At 38.3% G+C, this 20821-nt stretch overlaps 1 protein-coding gene across 2 annotated transcripts in view; it reads right to left on the reverse strand.

Moving 5' to 3' along the window:
• The window catches only part of LOC105197398 (insulin-like growth factor 2 mRNA-binding protein 1), a 111818-nt gene extending 95144 nt beyond the window's left edge, over nucleotides 1-16674 (reverse strand). Inside the window, exon 1 of one of the 2 annotated variants that reach the window (XM_039446321.1) lies at nucleotides 15604-16674. In XM_039446321.1, the coding sequence (XP_039302255.1) occupies nucleotides 15604-15778 (175 nt within the window). In that variant the 5' untranslated portion in view covers nucleotides 15779-16674. The remainder of the gene's footprint in view (nucleotides 1-15603) is intronic. The other variant, XM_039446322.1, reaches the window with a different exon arrangement.
• Between the last annotated feature and the right edge of the window lie 4147 nt (nucleotides 16675-20821).

Here is a 20821-nt window from a genome sequence, read left to right on the forward strand (position 1 = left end):
ATCTTAATTGAACTCAAATAAAATAAAGCTTCATAATAAATGCAGTTCTTGAATTGAATCTAAAATGCGTACTCTACTTAAATGCGTACGGATCCCTTAAGCGCAAAGCAAATTCAGGATATTCTAAACGTGCGAGCCTAACGAGTCGTCCTTGATTTTATCGATCAAAAACGAGCTGCATCCGGCTCTTAAGCAGCAAGCATTATCGAACGTAATTTCGACATTACGTTAGAAGCCGCGGTTTGGCATCAATATATTGAATTATTAGTGTATAGTTTTATGTTAAATTTAAAAAATCCTAGTTTTTAAATTCGTAAATATTAATTATCTTTTAATGCATGTTGAATTTTTGCATTTTTCTAAATCATAATATAGTAATATAATACAATAAAAATAAAAAAAATTTATAGAGTCAAAGTTTAATTCAGTTATTGATTTATAAAAAACAATCTAAAATTAGAAATAATTTAGTATTAATAATATTGATATTTCTTTAAGAAAAAATTGTACAAGGTAAAAAATTTTTTAAATATTATTTTGATATTAATGTTAATTATTTTATATCATATTATAAAATGTTCAGTATCTTGTAGGATTAAAGGACAATCTTACTTTAATTACTTCAATTTAAAAATGCTGCGTACTCTTTAAGAAAAATTGCCGCGTCAGAGACGAAGGAGATCTCGATTGATGCGGCGCACTTACGATGCACTTCCCTAATCGAACGTTATTATATCGAAACGCAACGGTTGAGCGATGTTTTTGTCGGCAATTAATTTCGAAATTAAGAGAGGTGTTGCGTCATGCGATAAGTCGCGTCGTAATACGAAGTACATTGCATCGCCCATACTGATTACGATATTGCATACGAGTCATCGTCCGAAAATGACATGTTACTGCTTATCAAAAGAACGAGCGTACTGCGTGCCCAAAGAATGTCTAAATATTATCTCACAATTTTATTGCATCAACCTCTTTTGTCGACGCTATTTTCAACAAATAAAAAAGAAACTTGATTACTAGAAATTTGTTGACTGATGGATAAAAACAAGTTTTCTTCCAGCTAATGGAACCGTTTTATTTTATTAAACGGACAATTTTAAATATTTAATTTATATATTTTTTGTCTATAATAATCTGAATAAATTTCAGACGTAAAACGCTACAAAAACAAAACAAAATAAATTTTTTGCTTCGGTCATTCCATTATTTATCTGTTTCTTACGACATCAAAAACATGATACGCATTTTTAGATTTCACCACGCAGATCCGCTCGTGGCTTCCAAAGTACGTTCGTCAATGAAAATTGTGCGCGGAGGCGCAGATAATGGCCATTATCTGGCGGTGTACAAAGTTCAGAGTTTCGGACGGTTACGAATGCCGGGCTGTGTGCGTTTCACGGCCGTGCAGAATGAAGAATAAAGAAAAAGTACAAGCACGCATTGTATGTATAAGTACACGCGGACGCAAAGGGGCGTATTGTTTTCCAGCGGTATCATTCTCGGTTTTTGAACCCTAGTATCCGAATACAGTAAGACGATTTGCCTTTCTGAAGCAAATGGCGGTCTTATCTGTGTGACAGATGACATTATCGAAACTGGAGAGGATACGCACGAACGTGCGTAAACAACGACGTTTCCTACATTTGATTAATCTTAACGAATCAGAAATCCGGAGATTTCGGTTTTTTCCAAGGATACCGATTATACTTATAACATTCTTCCATTCTCTTTCGACAAGCACAAATATCCAATAAATGTTTACTGTTTTTTAACTTTCAGACAATTCGATAACTATAGTTTCAGCGAATTTAGAAAATATAAAATAAAGCGTCTTATTGCCCAAGTTTACATAGATTTAGTATTTACTCTATAAGCATATGATATTCCTGGAGTATTATACTACAAATATTATTTAATATTTTTAATATCATTTTAATATTGTGTTAATGTTATATATGTCCGTTTTTACATAATATTTGTGGTATATTACTTCAATATTCGTGAAATATTCTGCAAATGTTCTACAAATATTATTGAAATCAAAAATTAATATGAGTTATTGTGCATAGACTATTCATAATCTTTATAATTATTTAAAAGTTATAATATTCTCTATAATTTAAAATATTTAAATACTAAAATATTCAATAATTTAATTCTTCATTGAATATTTATTTAATATTATTAGAAGTGAACATATAACCACATTTTAATATTTTAGGAATATTCTTTAATGTAAAAATAATATTACGTTCTTATAGAATAATAAGTACACTACAAAACGTGTGATATCAGTATAAAATTACTTGTTCAAAAAAAAAGATAAAAAAAGCGCTAATTAGATTATATTTAGATATCTAGCAGCGCCAAGTTTGTGTAGTTTAAAAATTTATTTCGGTTTTGTATAGAAATTATAGAGAAATTATAGTATAGAGTACCACATGGGTTAGAATAGGAAAATTTTTCAGTGAGGATACAAAGATAGTACCACTTGGGTTTTGCAGAAAAAAATAAAAATTTAAGGAGTCAGGAGGCGCGGTCGCGTCTCGCGGTATTTTTTTTTTATTCATTTTATACATACACTTGGCGCCTTTCTTACCTTTTTTTTTAAAAAGGTAATTTTGTGCTGATATCACGCGTTTTGTGGTGTTAAGCAATATGTGTATATCGTGTTCTTTCTGAATATTTTTCCTGAATATATAAGCATCTAATTACGCTAATTGTAAGTCAGTTCTCTCTGTCTTTTAACAGATTGAGATTACGTATCCCAGTGATAATATAAAATTAATCAAATAAATGAACAAAATTATTATAATACATATCAATGCGTAAATTTTTTGATTAATATTCATCTTGTGATTGGATATTTTTAATCCGAACATGTTTAGATATGTTTTTACATGTAATGAATTTTCACATCCTACGGAATTTATCGTAACCGATTTTATACCTGAATAATTCATAAAATAATCCATATAGATGACTTAACAGTTATTTCTAGCGTCGTGTTTTCGTTAATAAACCTGTTTTTCTTCTTTTCTGACCTTGCTAGTTTACAATCTCATTTTTCGATTATTACTTTACAAATATGAATTATTAGAAACCTTGTTGTAATTCTATCATCTTTGTGCTTGCCTATGTAAAAATTTTTGTAAATTTTTGTAAATTACTAAGTTTCTAATCATAAAATATTGAATCGAGTACTTTTCTTTTATTGTTAAAGCTTTTAATTAAAATTTTAATTCATATATGTCAAAAGTGAAATGTAAAGTATAAATAAGATTAAAAACTTTTCGAATTGTAATGTTTAATGAATGAGTATCGTTTAAGACTACTCAGAACTTGATCGGTTCAGCCGTTACTGAAATTTATTGAGATCTGATAATCTCGTGTGCATGGAAATCGCTGACTCGCGTAAAAAGAGGCGGTTCGCTCGCTGCGCTTTGACTTTGCGCCGAGACGCGACCGCGCCTCTTGATTTTGTGAAATATTTTTTATTTTAAGATAGTAAGAGAGAGAGAGAGAGAGAGAGAGAGAGAGAGAGAGAGAGAGAGAGAGAGAGAGAGAGAGAGAGAGAGAGTTCACGTTATACACGTATTTTTATGCTCGGAAGAGCGCAGCGTTCTAGATGACTATCTAAAAAGTTTTGAAAAATGTCAATCTATCCAATCGCTGAATTACTGAATGGAATTGTAGCAGGTTCAATGATCTCTTTAACATCAAGTGCAATGTCGCGAATACCCAGAGACTCTTAATAGAGGAAGTTCGTCGCGACTTTTCCCGAGAAACCCTCCCGAGTTGGAGCAGCACACAGTCGCCGCCGTCGCAAATTCGGCGAGCAAAAACGAATCTCGCCGATGGCGGGCGAGCGTGAGGAGAGGAGAGAAGAGGAGAGGAGAGGAGAGGAAATAGTGAGCGCGAGCATCAGAAGAGAAGTCCAGGGTCGCGCTGTTCGTTCGTTCGTTCGTAGATTAAATCACTCGGTCACTTTTCTTTCTGGGCAGCCGACTGGGACAAAGGCCGGCGTTTCTCAGAAGAGACGGGCCGAGACTTGAGAATTAAAATAATATCCGCTCGTTCGGAGATTAATGGCGGTGTGCCGATGTAATTTTTCTCGACGTGCGGACTGCCGTCCTCCTCTCGCATCGGGGAACGGAGCTCAGCATCGGACATCAGCGTATCGCCCACGCCGCGACAATTTGATAGTTTCGGGTGCGCGACACGTGACACGTGATTTTCGCCGGCAGATAAATCGATTTCTTAACTTCTTAACTTTTATCTCGAATCAGCGACGCGTAACATACGAAGAGTCTGAGTTATATCTTTAATCTAATTAGACAAATAACGAGTTTCGTGGAATTCCTTATCGTTTACTTACTAAGATTATTTGATGCGTAATTATCAGTTGATACGTTAACAAAAAAAATTGTCCTCGTCATTAGAATTTATGCTTTAGAATTAGTAAAATAAGTAAAACAAAATTTCGCGATTAACGTAATGTAATATTTAAAAAAAAACCAATAAAATAAATGGCGAGGAGTAATAACTCGAATCAATACTTGTAAAATATAATCACTTTCATTCACGTCGATACAACGAGATTGACTCTTATAATCAAATTTAATAAAACAACTAACGCGAAATAGAAATTTGCGTTTGAAAAGAAAAAAATTGCGTTCTTGAGATAAGCATATCTAATTACTACAACTTCTTGATCTAAAAATGGACTCATTTTACGTTTGAGATACGTAAAATTCCACGAAATCATAATTTTCCCGAATATATCAGTCATGGAAGATAATTCTTTCGTCTCGTCTCCCTCTCCCCGTGAAATCGCAAAATACGCATGAAGAAAGAGCGCTGCTTCCTAAAATGAGCGGCAGATTCCATTGTAAGTGCAAGTGTCTGAATTATGAATGGATATCTGCCATGAACAACATTTTTTTCCGCTATTTATTAAAACGCGATATATTTCTTCCCTTTTAATATTCGTGTATCTTCATTTTAATTTATATAATTCTCCTATATTTTTAATTTCCTAATATTTACAATTAGTAATAGATGCAGTATGTTGTTTTTTTTCATTCGAAAATTAAAGACAGGATTTAATTTTATTTAATTCATGATTTAATTTTTCTATCTCTTTAAAAAGTTTCAAGTTTTTTTTTTTATAACCACGTCGTAATGGTCTCACACCTTCCCTATTCTTGGCAGAGGTTGCGGTATCAAGCTTTTAATTAACTATCCTTCCTCCTTGTATGAAAAATCGGTTTTCGCGTGTACGTTTGTCTCGCGAACCACGAAATGTGAAATCACCGTGAGCTCGACTCGCACGAGGCAGGTGCGAACGAGCCTCGCTCGTATTTTTTTCCCCGCCCGTTCTCCCTCTCCGCCGGGGCTATCGTCTTCTCTTCGTCGCTTATCCTCCGACGGATACGTCGTTGACCGGTTCATTGACACCTGTCGAAAGACCCGGGTTTCTCTCCGCGTGTACCTGACAATTATGCGCACGTGGGCCAGCCATCGTGTGTGCTCCACCTCTCTTTCGCCCTTAACCCCGTAACCGTTATCATTTATCGCGAGCTTTCATCCCTCCGCATTCAATGTTACGATCATTAAGTCTTAAATGAAATTTCTGTCAAACCGATGTCCAGTTAAAATTGACCGAGAAACGAGGTTTCATTGTCCACTTGCGTTCTCCGTACGCGCACACGCACGAACAAGAGCCACTCAATCTTTTATATTAGCACCTTAAAGAAACCAAAGATGGAGTTTCTCTTAACATTGTTAACAATTATCTGCACGCTTTTTTTCTCAATTTTTTTTTTAAAGATTTTGGTTAAGAAAAAAATGGCTTAACTTTTTTCGCAAATTTATCAATGAACTCTGATGAGGTAAAAGACATGAAAGACACTCATTATGAAGTCTGAGGTCACAAATCTGTTGCCCGTTCAGAATTCATTGACGCTACTCTGGATGCTAATTGACAGACTTCACGATGAGCGCCGTCGTGGCGGTTAGGAATTAACGGGACATTCTCGCAACGGTCGTGTGATGTCAAAATGCTATTTTAATTTCTCGATCCAAAATATCTTAAAATTCGTAAAAGCACGAGACTAAATTCTTTTTGCTGAAATATATCTTTTCATCGATTCTCTCATAAAATAAATAAATTATTTTCCATACGTTATCATACATTTTTAGCATTTATATAAATTTCCAAAACGAAACTTACTGCAATTAAAAAAATAAAAAGAAGTAAATGGTGAGATACTACAATTAAAATTAATAATCGATAGCTTGCATATATGTGAAAGTCAAAGCGGTAACGTCGAAGAGTCAGGTCGACAGGGTTAATGGAATTCAATGGCGGTCGCTTCATTGAGAAGACGTTCTCTCGTTTAACCGAAATTCAGAGTCGGTCGGCTATGTTTAAATGTGGGCCGTGGGGACGGCGAATAGAAACGCAAGACAGGAAGCGGCTTCGATCGCGACGCGAGGTGCTTTCGTTCCGCCAAAAACTCCGACAGTGACGTTGCGCGCTTGGGAAGTCAATGGCCGAGTATCTAAAACAAACACGTGTCGCCGAGCTGCCGGGCAGAGGTCACGTAGACAAAGTCAGTGAGAGTTTAAAAAGGAGGTCATGATATTGAAACAGAGAGAGAGAGAGAGAGAGAGAAATATTTTTGGAAAAATTCCTGAAAAAGATAAGAAAAGATAGGAAAAACATGTAATATATATAAAACATAAAATATATGAAAATTACTTCGAAATAGTCGGAGAAACTTTGCAGAATGAATTATAAAGAAGACTAATTTTTTTTCAACCAGATAAGAAATTTTTTTTCAACGAAAGATAAAAGATTAAATCGCGCACAAACGGTTAGAAATCGTGTAAACTATACACAAGTATGATTTCGAGTTGAAACTGTATTTGAAGCGGCCATGAAGAAGTTCTCAAAATAAATGTGATAAGAGAGAAAAAGAAAGAGAACGAGAGGCCGAGAAGCAAATAGAGAAGAATGAGTGTTGACGAGTAAGAGATCAAACATCTGGAATATGAATCTTTAGAAAGAAACATTTCTAAGAGTCCTTTAATGTCTTAAAATATTCCCTAATCAAATTTTCTTTTAAGGAAACTAAAGCGATAAATATAGTCGATAAATCGTTTATTAATTTTTGTTAGACTTCTCCATAAATACCATCAAGTGGAGTCGCCTTGTGTGACAGTAGAATGATGAAAAGAAAGACGAGTAAAGGGAGATACACTATTACGGTCTTTTTACATGATGCTAAAGATAGCACTTCCTTCCTTTTTTCAGATGCACCGGCGTTTTCTCGCACGAAAACTCTATATCGAAATTAAATACATCTAATTCTCTAATTTCCAAAATAATATCTGAAATTCTGTTTTAATTTTGATTCGGATCAGATATAAAATCTAATTTTCCACATGCAATTAAATGGAAAATAAATGTTTGTTAAGTATCTTTTTATGGTCTTCTCAAGAAAATTACCATAGACATCTAAGAGATCACAATAGACGAAATCTTAAAACATTTTGTATGTTGCGTTTGCGGATAAGAGAAATCTGATATAAAGACTTTTTTTATGATGATGCGATGAAAGAGCTCAAACCAATTGCAGAAATGTATCTCTAAATATATCGCGCGATAAGAGCGGTAAGTAGAGAAAAGAAGGATAAAATGACAAATTATTAATTATTTTAAATTAATAACAAATGACGAACCAGGGTGCTTAATTTATTAGAGAGACTTTAGATAATAATAAATAATCTGCATGGTAATTTGATTTCAATCTGTCCATAAAAGTAGATAATATAATAAAAAAATGTGTGTTTTGGAAGCATCTATATGTAATTTTTTGATGTTTGTTCATAAGAAATGACATAATTATAATTATAATAAATATTTTAATTTTTTCTATAAAATCACAATATTGTATAGCTAAAAATGTATACAATAACGTATTCATATTTTTCAATTTTTATATTGCAATGTTTATATTTAACGAACAAATAAACAAGTCGATTGTGAGTAAGATGACGAACGTCGTGTATGGGCAAGGTAATGCATTTGTGCATTAGTTTTTTCATTCTTAATAGCATTCTGATTATATATAATGCAATTTTAATTGCAATATATATCACAATGTTTATCCCAATTTTAATAATGTTTTTACAGATTACATAAATATTTTTTGTTCTATTTATGTTTTTTTTTTAAATTACATTGTAATATCAAAATAGTATAAGACTGTTATATTATAATAAATCTTCTTTATTTATAAGAGTACATTTTTAACATTATTTGATTGTTTTTCCATTTTACTCGGTATTAAAAGTCATCTTACCCGCATATGAGAGCAAGATGACGAAATTAACGTGTTACAAAAAATTTTAATTAAAAAAATTCAAATTTATTTAACAACTTCTAGTTTTTACTGATAATAAATGAGGTTTTAGTAAAGCTAAAAAAAAAATAGATTGTTATTTTTATATTATCACAAAAATTAGTAAAAATCGGCAAACCTCAACATCGTCATCTTACCCCCCTCTCCCCTACATGTCAGTACAGTTTCGGCTACTCCTATTCAGATCTCGAGATGACACCACAGCTGGCTGATACCAGTTTATACTAGTTGATATCACGTGCCCGGGCGACTCTGCCTCGGTGACACGTTGTACAAGCCTCATGGACAAATGCACGGCTGGTCATGGTTGCACCTTGCCCGCACCAATGCCTATGCATCGCGAAGATAATGACACGTGACAAATTCATCGTCGAGAAACGCGTTGCATCGCAATGCGTGCGCAAATTTTCACGAAGAAACACGAGAGAAAGAATAGAGAGAGAGAACTGTCTAAGATCAAAAACGACGATACCAAATTCGAGTCTCAAAAGTGCTTTACTTGATTCGCTTGTTCGAGAAATTAAGTGCTCCATATATAAACGTGCATTTAATGTATGTAGATAATCAATTTAGGTTTGACATTTTTCTAGAGATTAAAAAGTGCTGACTTTAAAGAGGAGTTTTTATAATTGGATGTAATAAATGATACGCATCGGTCAGGTGCAGCAAAGTGAAACAGTTAATAGTAATGATCGCATTCGTCATCACTGGAAAAACCTTCATTATAATAATTAGCACCTTCCTTTTTGCCTCAGTCGCACTTTCTGTCTTATGACGATCGCGGCTACTCCGCCGTACAAGTTGCGATCGGTAGAATCGGTCGCCCGTAGGCTGTCCGAGCCTGTACGAGGAGGAAAGACCGAATCGTAAGGCCCCATCAGTGTCGGTTACCGGTGCACTGTTAACAGGTAACTTTTTTCGGGGGCAGGTGGTCCCGAGCAGGCACGCGACAAATCAAGCCGGCCGGGCCGCGGGCAGCGATTACAAAAAAGGAAGAGATTGCGCGGACATGTTTATTCGGCCGCATAAACATACGCGGAGGTGCGCGGTAAGCTCGAGAGAAAAGGTGCGAGAAATAATACGGAGTCATTACACTCTTTTTTCTTTCACTCGAGAGAGTCCCCTTCCAGAGGAGAAGCGAAGCGAGAGACGTTTAAGCGACTTATTTTCGAAGCGAGGTGCGTCGAATTACGGTACGCGTATGACGATGAAAATTACGATGGGCTTTTTGCGTGACTCTGAAATTAAGCAGGATACGGATACGAACTGATGCGATGTATCTTAATAACAATTTCGTAAACGTGACTCGGGCAGAGTGAAAATGCACTCTCAGAATAAACAGTTCGTATACTTCTCATAGATTTCACTTATACAGTGTAGATAATATATTTAATATTTTATAATAATTTATCCTATATATATAATAATTAATATATATATAAATTTTTATCATCTGTATATGTATATGGGAACGACGGAGTGTTAAGATAATGTTAATATTGAAATTAGCGATCCGGTACGATTTAAGGTACGTTTCGACAAAATGGCAATATTGTGCGAGACATCTCGAGCAAATGGGACGTCTCCTACAAAACGTTTGAAAAAGCAGTGTATTAAGTACAGGCAATTTTGGATGTGAATAATGTATTCCTAGGAGCATCTGCTCGTTCTAGCTGTCGAGAATTGCATTGGTGGGTGTAAACCCTCGCACTCGGCTGCCGTTCACGCTCTGTTCGTAGCAACTGCGGCATGTTCTCGTTTAAATGTACGATAAACTTTATCAAATTCAAAATTAAATATTTTTCAATTAACATGTATTCTTATATTATCGCAAAGAAACGTTCGGCGTTAATATAATAAATGGAATATGTACACGCTGAAATGAATGCAGAATGAGATAGCTTATACAAGAGACTAGTTCCGAGCGTGTATTTTTAAATTTTCTTAATAAATAAATTTTGTGACGAGAGAAAATTTAAAGACATATAACGGATAACGACTGATGGAACAAGCCGGTACAAGAAAAGAAGAAAGCGATAGGAGGCAGCCAGAATGGAAGAATGTGGCAGCTTCCTGTTGGCGTTTCGGCACCGACTTTTAGGCTCCGTGTCTTCGAGATCGTGCCGAACGAAATGGCGTGCACGAACGCCGGCTGTGAAAGAGGAAGACGCATGCTGTGCACGCACATGCAGACACGATGCGTCTGTGGAATTTGAGGAAAATGCTACTTTTGAGGAAATTCTCTAAACCATTTTCGTGTATCTGTACATTGCCAAAATATTCTTCTAGCAATAATAAAAAACATTAAAGATAAAAGATAAAAGAGATAATATTCGTGGATTATTGCAACCAAATATGTTTTTATAATGACTGTTAATGTTAGCCGCAAAAGAAATACATCCATGTTATATTATCGTACATTTACATTTAATATGTTGCTAGAAAAATGCATTGCGGATAGTAAATGTTGAGAGTCATAATTTTCAAAAAGAAACCAAATAAGCGTGAAAAATTTGTTATTTTTTTCTAATTTTATTGTATGTTACCTATGTAACTATTTTATTTTGTGACGTCTTTTTTGTACTTGGTGAAAATAAATAAAATTTTTATGTATAAAGTAAAATATTAATTTTTATTGTCGACAATTGTATACTGATGAATAATATCCGTGCTGATACTTTGAAATACGGTGTTTCAAGATTTATAACTCATGAATCGGAGTACTAACAACTCTAAAACGCGGACGAGCACACAGCTCAATCGTTCGCGAGACAGAGCGGCGTGCGAGCCGCCTAAAGCCCGATTAGACCGCGGCTTTGGTAGTTCTCCTAAAACCTAACTCAACAACTCACCAAACTAGTTCTGGCCTCGGCTCGTCGGTAACGTTCTTCGCGCGGCATTGTATCCGAGGATCGGCCCTTACGCTGCAGAAGCAACGACCGTATTGCTAACGAAATATAGAGGGAGAAGACGAAAGAGAGAGACTGAGAGAGAGAAAGTGAGAGAGAGCGCGTTCGCCATGAATCGCTCCAAGAGACTCGTCCCAGCTCTCCTTCCTGTAGCTCACTTTTAAGTAGCTCTCGCGCGCGCTTTATATATATATATATATATATATATATATATATAACTAAGAGTACAATTATATGCACCAAAAAGCCAGAGCAAAAAAGAATCAACTTAATATTTTTGATACTTAATTTATTTTATCGAAAGTATTTCAAGGAGATTCTTCGATGATTTTAGATTCAAGGTTTCCTTTTCTCGAAAATAACAGGATATATTTAATTCCGTATCAAGATTGTTAAAATATACGAGTAAAAACATGAAAGTAAAATTCTCGCGATATTATCAAGAGTGTCTGTGCGAACAAATTGCTGCAAAGATTTTCCTCTTTTCCTTCTAATCCCCATCCAGCAACGGCATAAAAGTTCTATTTAGAATAGTCTCTTTTTTTTTCTTGTTCCTTCACAGATATTTGGTCAAAATCGAATATAGTTAGTTTTGCTAAATCGTTTCGACAAAAAAAAAGAAAGATACGTGCCTTCGATTTTTTTTTCAACGCATCCGAGAATCTCTCGGCGAGGATTAGTTTTCTCGTCGGGGAGGTTCAAGGGTGAAACGGCGCTTCGATGCGATCGGTGCACGTGCGTGCATTAACATCACGCGCTGTAATGAGGTATGAGCGCGAGAGTGCGCGAGAGCTACAGAGTTGTCAATAGAATTTATGATCTGGATAGTAGGCACGGCCGCGGAACGTGATGAGTGTGACTAACCGATTTTTCGGCGGGCGAGGCGGAGGAGAGCCGAGGAGATGAGGTCGGCGGCTATTCGCGATGTAAATTTCAACCTCGGAGGACGACAGCGGTCGCGATGGCGATGGCGGCGGAGGTGATGGAGGCAGCTCCATACGTCACGCGTGCTCGCTCGCTCGCGCGCGCGCGCGCGCGACCATTCACGACCTTGACCACATTTCTTCTCTTCGGCTGCGGGAGAGAACCCGCCGACCGACTACTACTCGTGCGGGCGTGACTCGGAGCCTCCGGAGTCAAGTGCCGGTCCAAATTCTCACGATCGGCGGGATAAAGTCGGGAACGTTAGGTCAGGACCATACCGAGACGACGAGCGCACACGAAAATGGAAGGCGCGACACCAAATGTACGGATTGTGCAATGCCTCTTTTTCGTTTCTTTCTCTTTTTTGGGGGATCTTTCTCGGAAACACTTCTTTTGGACCGTGCCAACGCGTAGGTTTCGTATATCCAAGTCAGAAATTTGTCTGAAAAGTTCAAGTCTTTTAAATCGCTTGTCTAAAAAAATGCCATTATTTATTTGTTTCTTCGTCAATAGATAGAAAGATTGCATGGAAAAGAATTAATAATTGTTTCTCAGTAAAATGCGACAAACGTCGCGAGTTAATTAAGAAAAAAGAAATTGTCTATGGGGAACATGTTGCGCGAAGTTATCGTGCTGAAATATATCATTATATTTAGTGGTCTGAATGCGAGGGAGTAGAATAGTCGCTTTCGGCTAGTACGGTTGCCGGCAGTCTAGCGATTAACGGACGCGTTCAGCCGCCTGACGTTTCGTCACGCATAGTTAAACTTCCACTCGGCAGACAATTTTTGCGCGTCGTATGTCTCGAAAAGTAACGTCGATGGACAGAAGCCAAGGCATTCTTATTCCAAGAGCAAGTTTTTACAGAATTCTGTTTCTAATATATTCTTCACGTCTTGCATTTTGTTTTAACTCTATAGAAATTTGTTGCGATAATAAAGAGCAGGAATATTGAAGAGAGCTATTTTCGGAGTTCATAATTTACATCAACGATTGAACTTGGTATAGAAATTTTCCGTTCCTGAAGGAACGGAATTTTCTTCAGGTATAGATCCGAAAAACTACCTGAAGGACAATTGTTAAAAACTCTAGGTAGGAAATAGAAAGCGAGTCCCGGAGCTTTTTTTCTTGCTCGTTCGAGCGTTCAGCTTTGCGAGAAGAGCCGTCTTGCCGGCGATAAATCCCTCGTGTGCGCACGTAGTCTTAGTTTTGGCGGGAAGAGCCAGTCCCGTAATCGGAGCGATCGACAACGGTTGGTCGACGCGTGCGATTATCAGCGACTTATCGCGGAGGAGAGCACACAAACGCGACCTTGTCGCATCGTAACTGGCGCCATTTTGCGATATGATACCTACCACGTGGACAAGCTTTCAACGAAAGTGGAGCAAACAGAATTGTCCTGTCTCTACTTTGCGAAAAATTAATTGACGAAATATGTCAATTTGATTTAATTTTCTCCAATTTGAATTCAGAAGCAATATTGAACAAATAGCGAAACGATGATTACTGTATGTTATTTATTCTCTGAAATCCACGTGATTCGATGAGATTATTTTGTAACGTTGTTATCCTAATTCTCCAGATACGAAATAAATATATTTCACAGAATGCTTGTAACGATCTTTCTCTCAGAAAGTTGAATTTCGGTGCGTTACTACTGATAATCGGAGCAACTTGATTTCGACACGAGTTTTAAGATAAGATACGTAATATACATGACATTTTTTTTTTCTATCTGACACTCTCATCGGATCACGAGCCGGAGCACACAACGTGATTTGGTGAAATTAAAAGGAGTTCGAGTGCCGCGTGTCGAGAATGCTACAGTTTCGTGGTTACGAAAGGACCATCTTTTTTTTTTTTTTCGACGGAAGACGAAATCAGTGGCACAGCGATTCTCAAACCTAATCTCGCGCTTGCCATTCGTAAATGGAATAATCTTTGGACCATAGAGGAAACGAGTGGCCGTGTGAGATATAACGTTAATTTCGCGCGCGTCCGCGACGATATCCTAGTTCTGCATGACCATAAATTCACTCGCCGCTACGAGCCTCATCGTCGGTCACTCATACAGCTTCAATCTCGTCAACAATTGGAGTTTGAAGATGTTTGAACACGTCCAGTGCTATCGAAAAATATCTTTCTCTACTCGTTCTCTACACATCACTACTTATCCGTTTGTCACCAGCACAATTGAACGAATTATTTATATTTATTAAGTCTTTTATTCACAAATCACGACACCTGTATTTTTAAGTGATAAAAATTATGGTAAAACAGTTTTCGTTTTTATTGTGTCTTTAAATTTTTCTCCACATAAAATGTGAGGTTATTCCCACGGCCGCTAATTGTCAATCGTTCTATTCTTGCGTTAATTATTTGCGAATTTAATATATATCTAATGTTCCTATCTAATTAAAAAATGTTACAGTTTGTCAATTTGAGAAATCTTATTTTTGAATAATTGCATGCAATAATAAACGGGAGTACTGACGATTTTGTCACAGCATTTTTTTTTTTTTTATCGGAAAACCTCTCGATATCCTTCAACTTCACGTTAAAGCGTATCGTCTGTCGCAAAAAAGAAAAAGAATCGGCGATCAACTATCGATGTGACAGTAACCTGAGACATTTTCACAAAAGATCTTCCTCGGGGGAACCTGCCAAAATATATATTGGCTATCCTTTTAAAGCACTTGACGAAACACACGTTCTCGCATTTAGAAAATCTGTTGGAAGCATGCTACGAAGATTCTTACATCTATTCGGCCTTCTTACAATCTAGCAAAAAGCGTCTGAATGAAGCATAGCGTGTTACGTATCGTAAAAACAAAGATACATTTTCAACAGTAAAAATATGAAGCAAGCAGGAAAATACGGATATTTAGGATCAGGATAGCTTGACGATTGCCAAGGTAGAAAATTCAACATTAATTCGATGATCCAGGCGGAACTTTCCTAAAAAAAGATTTGCCGACAAGAGATCTCGTTAAAATCTTTATCTTTGCGCTGCGATTCTTGTCAATATTAGTCTATTAATATTTATGAAAGGTTTATAAGCTGATAAGTTGCATAAGCTTGGGGGAAAAAGCAGTAGCATAGATAGCAAAGCGATAAGAGCTTTATTAGTATACAAATAATTAGCAAAGCGACATGAAGCAGATGGACGTTCCTCTTGGATTTCTTCTTCCTCCTCTCCTTTCCTGATCGTCGTCGTCGTCGTCGTCGTTGTTGTTGTTGCTGTCACGGTTGTCGCAATGGGAAGCAACGTGTAAAGCATGATCGGAAGCATTAAAGGCAGCGTTAGCGTAATTAATTTCATGTCAACAACTCACCGTTCAGCTTGTCGATCGCCCGATCGGCTGTGGACTGATCGGCACAGTCGACGAAGGCGTAGCCGCCGCGTTTCACCAAAATCGTGGTGCATGCCAAGCTGTGCTCCTGGAAGAGTTGTCTGAGAGCGCTCTCGTTGCAATCTGACGGCAGATTGCCCACGTAGAGCTTTGACATGGTGGCTGGCTGCTGCTCGCTTCTCGACGCTATGATGCCGGCTTCTACCGAGTTCGCGGCTCGGTCACGTGTATATCAGGCTCGACGAAAACGACAATTCGGATGCGCGTGCGCGCGCGCGCGAACTCGCGTATCCGATTCCCCCGAGTACTGATCTCGTCGTAGACTCGCGGGGTCTACGTGGACCCGGTGGGAAGTAATTTGGACGCGCGGACACGACACGACACGACACGATGGGATCACAGAAAGAGAGAATGAAAAAGAAAAAGAGAAAGAGAGAAAGAGCGGTCGATCCAATGTAGAGGACGAGCGGGAGGAATACGGAGTCGTATGTGTATGGTAGCGGCGATAGTTGGCAGAAATCGCGCGCGGGTTAGATCGAAGCGAGACCTGCGAAGGCGTCCTCTCCAATGATATATCCTTGCTGGGACGATAACGCGGATGTGTAACTCTTGCAGCTGGATCCCGGACACGACGTAGATGAAATCGCGGATCGCGTGTGGGTCACGGGCTGCACACGCGAGAGGCGGAAATGCACGGAGTTGAGAGAGCACGGGGTCCTTGGACGACTTCTGCGACGAGATCGGTCCTCGAGTCTCGACGGACTTGGCACCTTCTTTTGTTTTCCGCTGCTGGCTTCCTCGCGCCTCAACTGGCCGACTGCGAGCCGCTCGATCCGCGGATAGGCGACGACTGTGTGTGCGATCTCTCTTTCTCTTTTTCTTTTTCGCTCTCCCTCTCTTTCTCTACTTTTCTCCGTCTGTCTTCCCTCTGACGACTCAAACGCGGCGCTGTTGCGCGAATCTGACGCGTTTCCGGTGGCTGTCCGTCAGCAGCTCGATCGCAGAAACCGACGTCGATGGAGACCGGCCGGCGTGTCCTCGCAGAAATGGCTCTCCCCGATTGCTCCAAGTTTAAGGGACGCGCGCGTTCACCAGGTCTGTCTCTTTCCCTCGCGCGTCGACTCGCGCGGCGTGTCCAAGGAATTCCCCCCGCTCCTCTCTCACTCTCTTTCTCTCTCTCTCTCTCTTCGCGACGGCGACGCGCACCTTCCTTCCAGGCTCTCCTCTCTTTGGCTAGACCACAAACGCGACGTCCAAGGGGCTCTCTCGTTCGGCATGTTGTGCCCCTCTTTCTGTCTTTCTCCTTCACCCCTTTGCCTCCCAAGATAGGGGCTAGGAGGGGGGGGGAGGGGGAGAGAGGGAGCAGTTGAGACGCGATGCAAACTCGTCTCTCTTCTTCTTTTTTTCCTCTGCCATCGCTAGCCCTCTCTCTCTTCTTCTTTCGCGAATTCGTGGCTCTCTCCTTGCTCGTGCGTGTGCATTCTCCTGCTTTTTTTTCTTTTCTCTCTCTCTCTCTCTCTCTCTTTCTCTCATCCATCTCTCTCGTGCGCGAACGCAAACGCGGTGTACCGAGCGGGAAACCAACTCGAAATCCACCAGCGATGGAGCGCGGATTGGCCGTTCGTTAACCACGTGGGTGACCCCACCGATTCCCGCCTCTGCTCGCCATTGGCTGTTTTTCGCACGCCGGTTTCGCAGCCGCGTACGCGCTCCGTCTACGTGCATGCGGATCTACCATGCGTGCACGCGAGACCGTGAACGTGCATGCGTGCTCACTCGCTCGTTTCCTCTCGCGGCTTTCCTCTTCCTTTCTCTCTCTGTCTTCCCTCTTCGCGCCAATCGCGCATACAACGCGAACGTGCGTTTGTACAGATGCGTTACGTGTGTGTATCCTCCGCGCTAGGCTTGCAGAAATCTACCGGGTGTTTTTGGAAAATCGCAAGATATTGGAAAGATTTCGCGAAGCACTTTCTCTACGCAATATTGCTATTTCAAAAACGTGTGAGAGACGACGTAGATACTTGTATAAAATGCCAAAACGCATATTTCGTTAAGCATTTCGAAGAAACAGTCGAAATATCCTAAATCAAGTATGATATAAGATTTTTTACGCCGTACGTCTGTCTATTGACAGTTGAATTAATGTTACAAATATGAACAAACTTTATATAATTGCTGCGCAACGATTGATTGCATTCATTAGTTTGGTTGACAATTAGCGAGAAGCGGGAACATTTCAGTTTAAGCGTACAATTTCAGTTTAGGATGTAACTTACTTTTATGATTCCTAATTTTTTATTTTCTATAACCATATTTCTTACAAACACAAGTTTATTAATTTTGCAAAGATTACGAATGGAATAGATGTGATCTTTTCTCTCTATATCATTCTTTATTTCAATGATAATATAAATTAATTTGTATATAAATCTTATATTCAATATTCCGTATATAAATCTTTTAATCAGTGTCGTAAACAAAGTTAACGCTTCACGTTACTCATGCAAGACGTTTTCATCAAAATTTGTTCAGGGTGCTCGGATTCAATTGAGCAGTGGTGTATATGTATATATATGACACATACGATACTCTTCACAACGTGTGTAAGGATTTTGCTGGAGGAAACGCGGTAGATAATAATATTCAAGACCGTGCGAGCGCGCTACAATGTAAGACGAATTACAATATGAAATGCCGTATGTCGGTGTTCCATTAAAATTAGGCTGCCGAGGAGAGCATGCTAATTATTCCGCGGGCTCTACAAAAGTTCTTTCGCCCTGGTTCTCTCGCCCGACGATCCGGCCGTCCTTGCGCACCATACAAGCTCTCTTTCTCTCTTTCTCTCTCCTTCTTTACCTGCGCAAGGATAGACAAATCCCACTCTTAGAGTAGTGTATGCCTCTCACAAAAGGGGTGGAGTGAGACAGCTGGCCGTGTGCCCAGGGTCAGGGTGCTGTGCTCGAAGCCATGGAAGAGGACGAAAAAAGGAAGAAACCGCGCCCATGTTGTTTCTATTCACCTGCCCGTGCTCGAACGCCGAGCAAAGACATCGTTAATAAATTACGATTAATTAGCGAGAAGCGAGAACTCGAAGCCGCCAGCGACCGCGGTTTAATTACTGCGACGTCAACGACACCATTCGCATAACAATATACAATTCACGTTAGCACGCGTCACGTGTTCGCGGTGCTACTCAGAAAAACGAAAAGGAAATAGTAACAAATTTTTTTTTTCTTAGAAAATTCCTTTCCGACCTTCAATGTTAGTAGAATAATTAATTATGAAACATGTTTTCTCAATGTTTCCTTTTCTATTCTTTATTCATGTTATCAGATCATATTGTGCTTTCACTCTTTCTCATATATCACTCGGAAAAGTGTAATGTACGTGATGTAAAAATGATTGTCTGTAGTGTTAAGCTCAGATTAGTAGTCAAGATTTTGCTAAGATAAAGTGATAGTGCGGATCAGTTATCTCTGCAGTCACCATTATTAAATTCTTTTTTTTTTAAAGCTCTATTTAATATTTGTGTAATATAAAGTAATTATTGATAAAATACTTGAGGGAGTCAAAAAATAATGTCTGTAAAAACAAAAGTAATTTTATCGATAATAAATAGTAAACTATCATATAGGAATATAAAATAATAAAATATAATTAGTTGGATTATTTAGAAACATTTAACAATTTTTTGTGATTGTTTCTAGTTTTCTTAACTTTTCCTTTATGCTTCTCCGGATTTGCAACAATTAAATCTATAGAGACGATATGACGAATTTCGTCGATTATATCTTACACGAGGGTGGTTCAGTAAGTAAACACGAGTAGAGAGTAGAGGGAGAACTACGTTTGCAATGTCGCACGTGTGGTTTCTTTATGAAATAATGTCAGTTAATTATTAAATAGCTTTTAGTAAAATTTTTAGTTTGATTCAGTTCAATTTTCCAAAAATTTATTTGTAAACATGGATGTTCAATTGTAAAATCGAATAGAAAGACGTGCCGTTGTTTGTATTCTTTATAGTTGATGATAAAATCTGTTGAAATATTTGAAAAATGTATGCCTAATGTAGTAAAGTATATTAATTATGCATAGTAAATCGTGCAAATTTTTATGTATGGATAAGATTATAAAAGAGCTGGAATTAATAAATTACAGAGAAAAATCTATTAGACGTTCTAAAGCTACGTTTCAAAACGTCCTTTTCGAGGAAAATTTTACTTAGAAATGTACACGTAACGTATACTATATTATATTGAGTAAAATTTTCAACGGAGAGGATGTTTTAGAATGTAGCTTAAGAAAAAAAGTATTGAGAAAATTTTTCATAATTTTTTTCATCACAGAATTATTCTTAATATAATTTCAGGTGCTATATAAGTATTGGGACAAAACATAAAAATATCCACGAGTCTTAAAAACATGTGCGCGTTGATCCCAAATATAATATTTAAACCTTAAAGACGAGATGGAGCAAACGCATTCGTGTACAACGGCATAAATGTTGTCTCTTGCTCCGTTACCGCACACACGCAAAACTGCGCACGTACATACAAGATTATGTTGAGAAATAGTTGTAACTTCCTTTTAAATAAATTCTTTAACAAATTATATTCGTTTGTCTGTTTGCTTGTTGACCCGCCCTTTCGATTTTCGAAGGACGTAGTATCTCTGTCTCTCTGTCTCTCTCTCTCTGTCTCTCTCTCTCTCTCTCTCTCTCTCTCTCTCTCTCTCTCTCTCTCTCTCTCCTCTCTCTCTCTCTCTCTCTCTCTCTCACACACTCTTCGGTCGTATCGATCGAATGAAAGGGACATGAGGGAAAATCCAATGGAAAATGAATTAGAAACAGGCACCGCGGTCTCATGGATTGCGCAGCTGCGCCATGTGGCAAATGTTTCCAGCCGGGTCTGCCGAAGAGTGCAATCTGCCCCCACGATGGGCCGGCTGCTTTTGGCAGAATGCACCAGGGAGGAGCAGCTATTTCCCGTGAGATTTGGAAAAGAGAGAAAATTCGGCAAACGATGTTCTCTGATAGCCATCCGAACGAAAAGCAGTATTGATTCCCAATGGTGATTTCTATTCAATGTACATTGATTTTTAAAAACAGCTTACCAGATTGCGTTTTCACATAAAATGTCTTTTAACATAGATATATATACACGTACAGGGGATAAATAAAATAATACGAATACCTGGGCAA

This window comes from Solenopsis invicta, chromosome 2 (genome assembly GCF_016802725.1).
Source record: "Solenopsis invicta isolate M01_SB chromosome 2, UNIL_Sinv_3.0, whole genome shotgun sequence".
NCBI classification, from domain to species: Eukaryota; Metazoa; Arthropoda; class Insecta; order Hymenoptera; family Formicidae; genus Solenopsis; species Solenopsis invicta.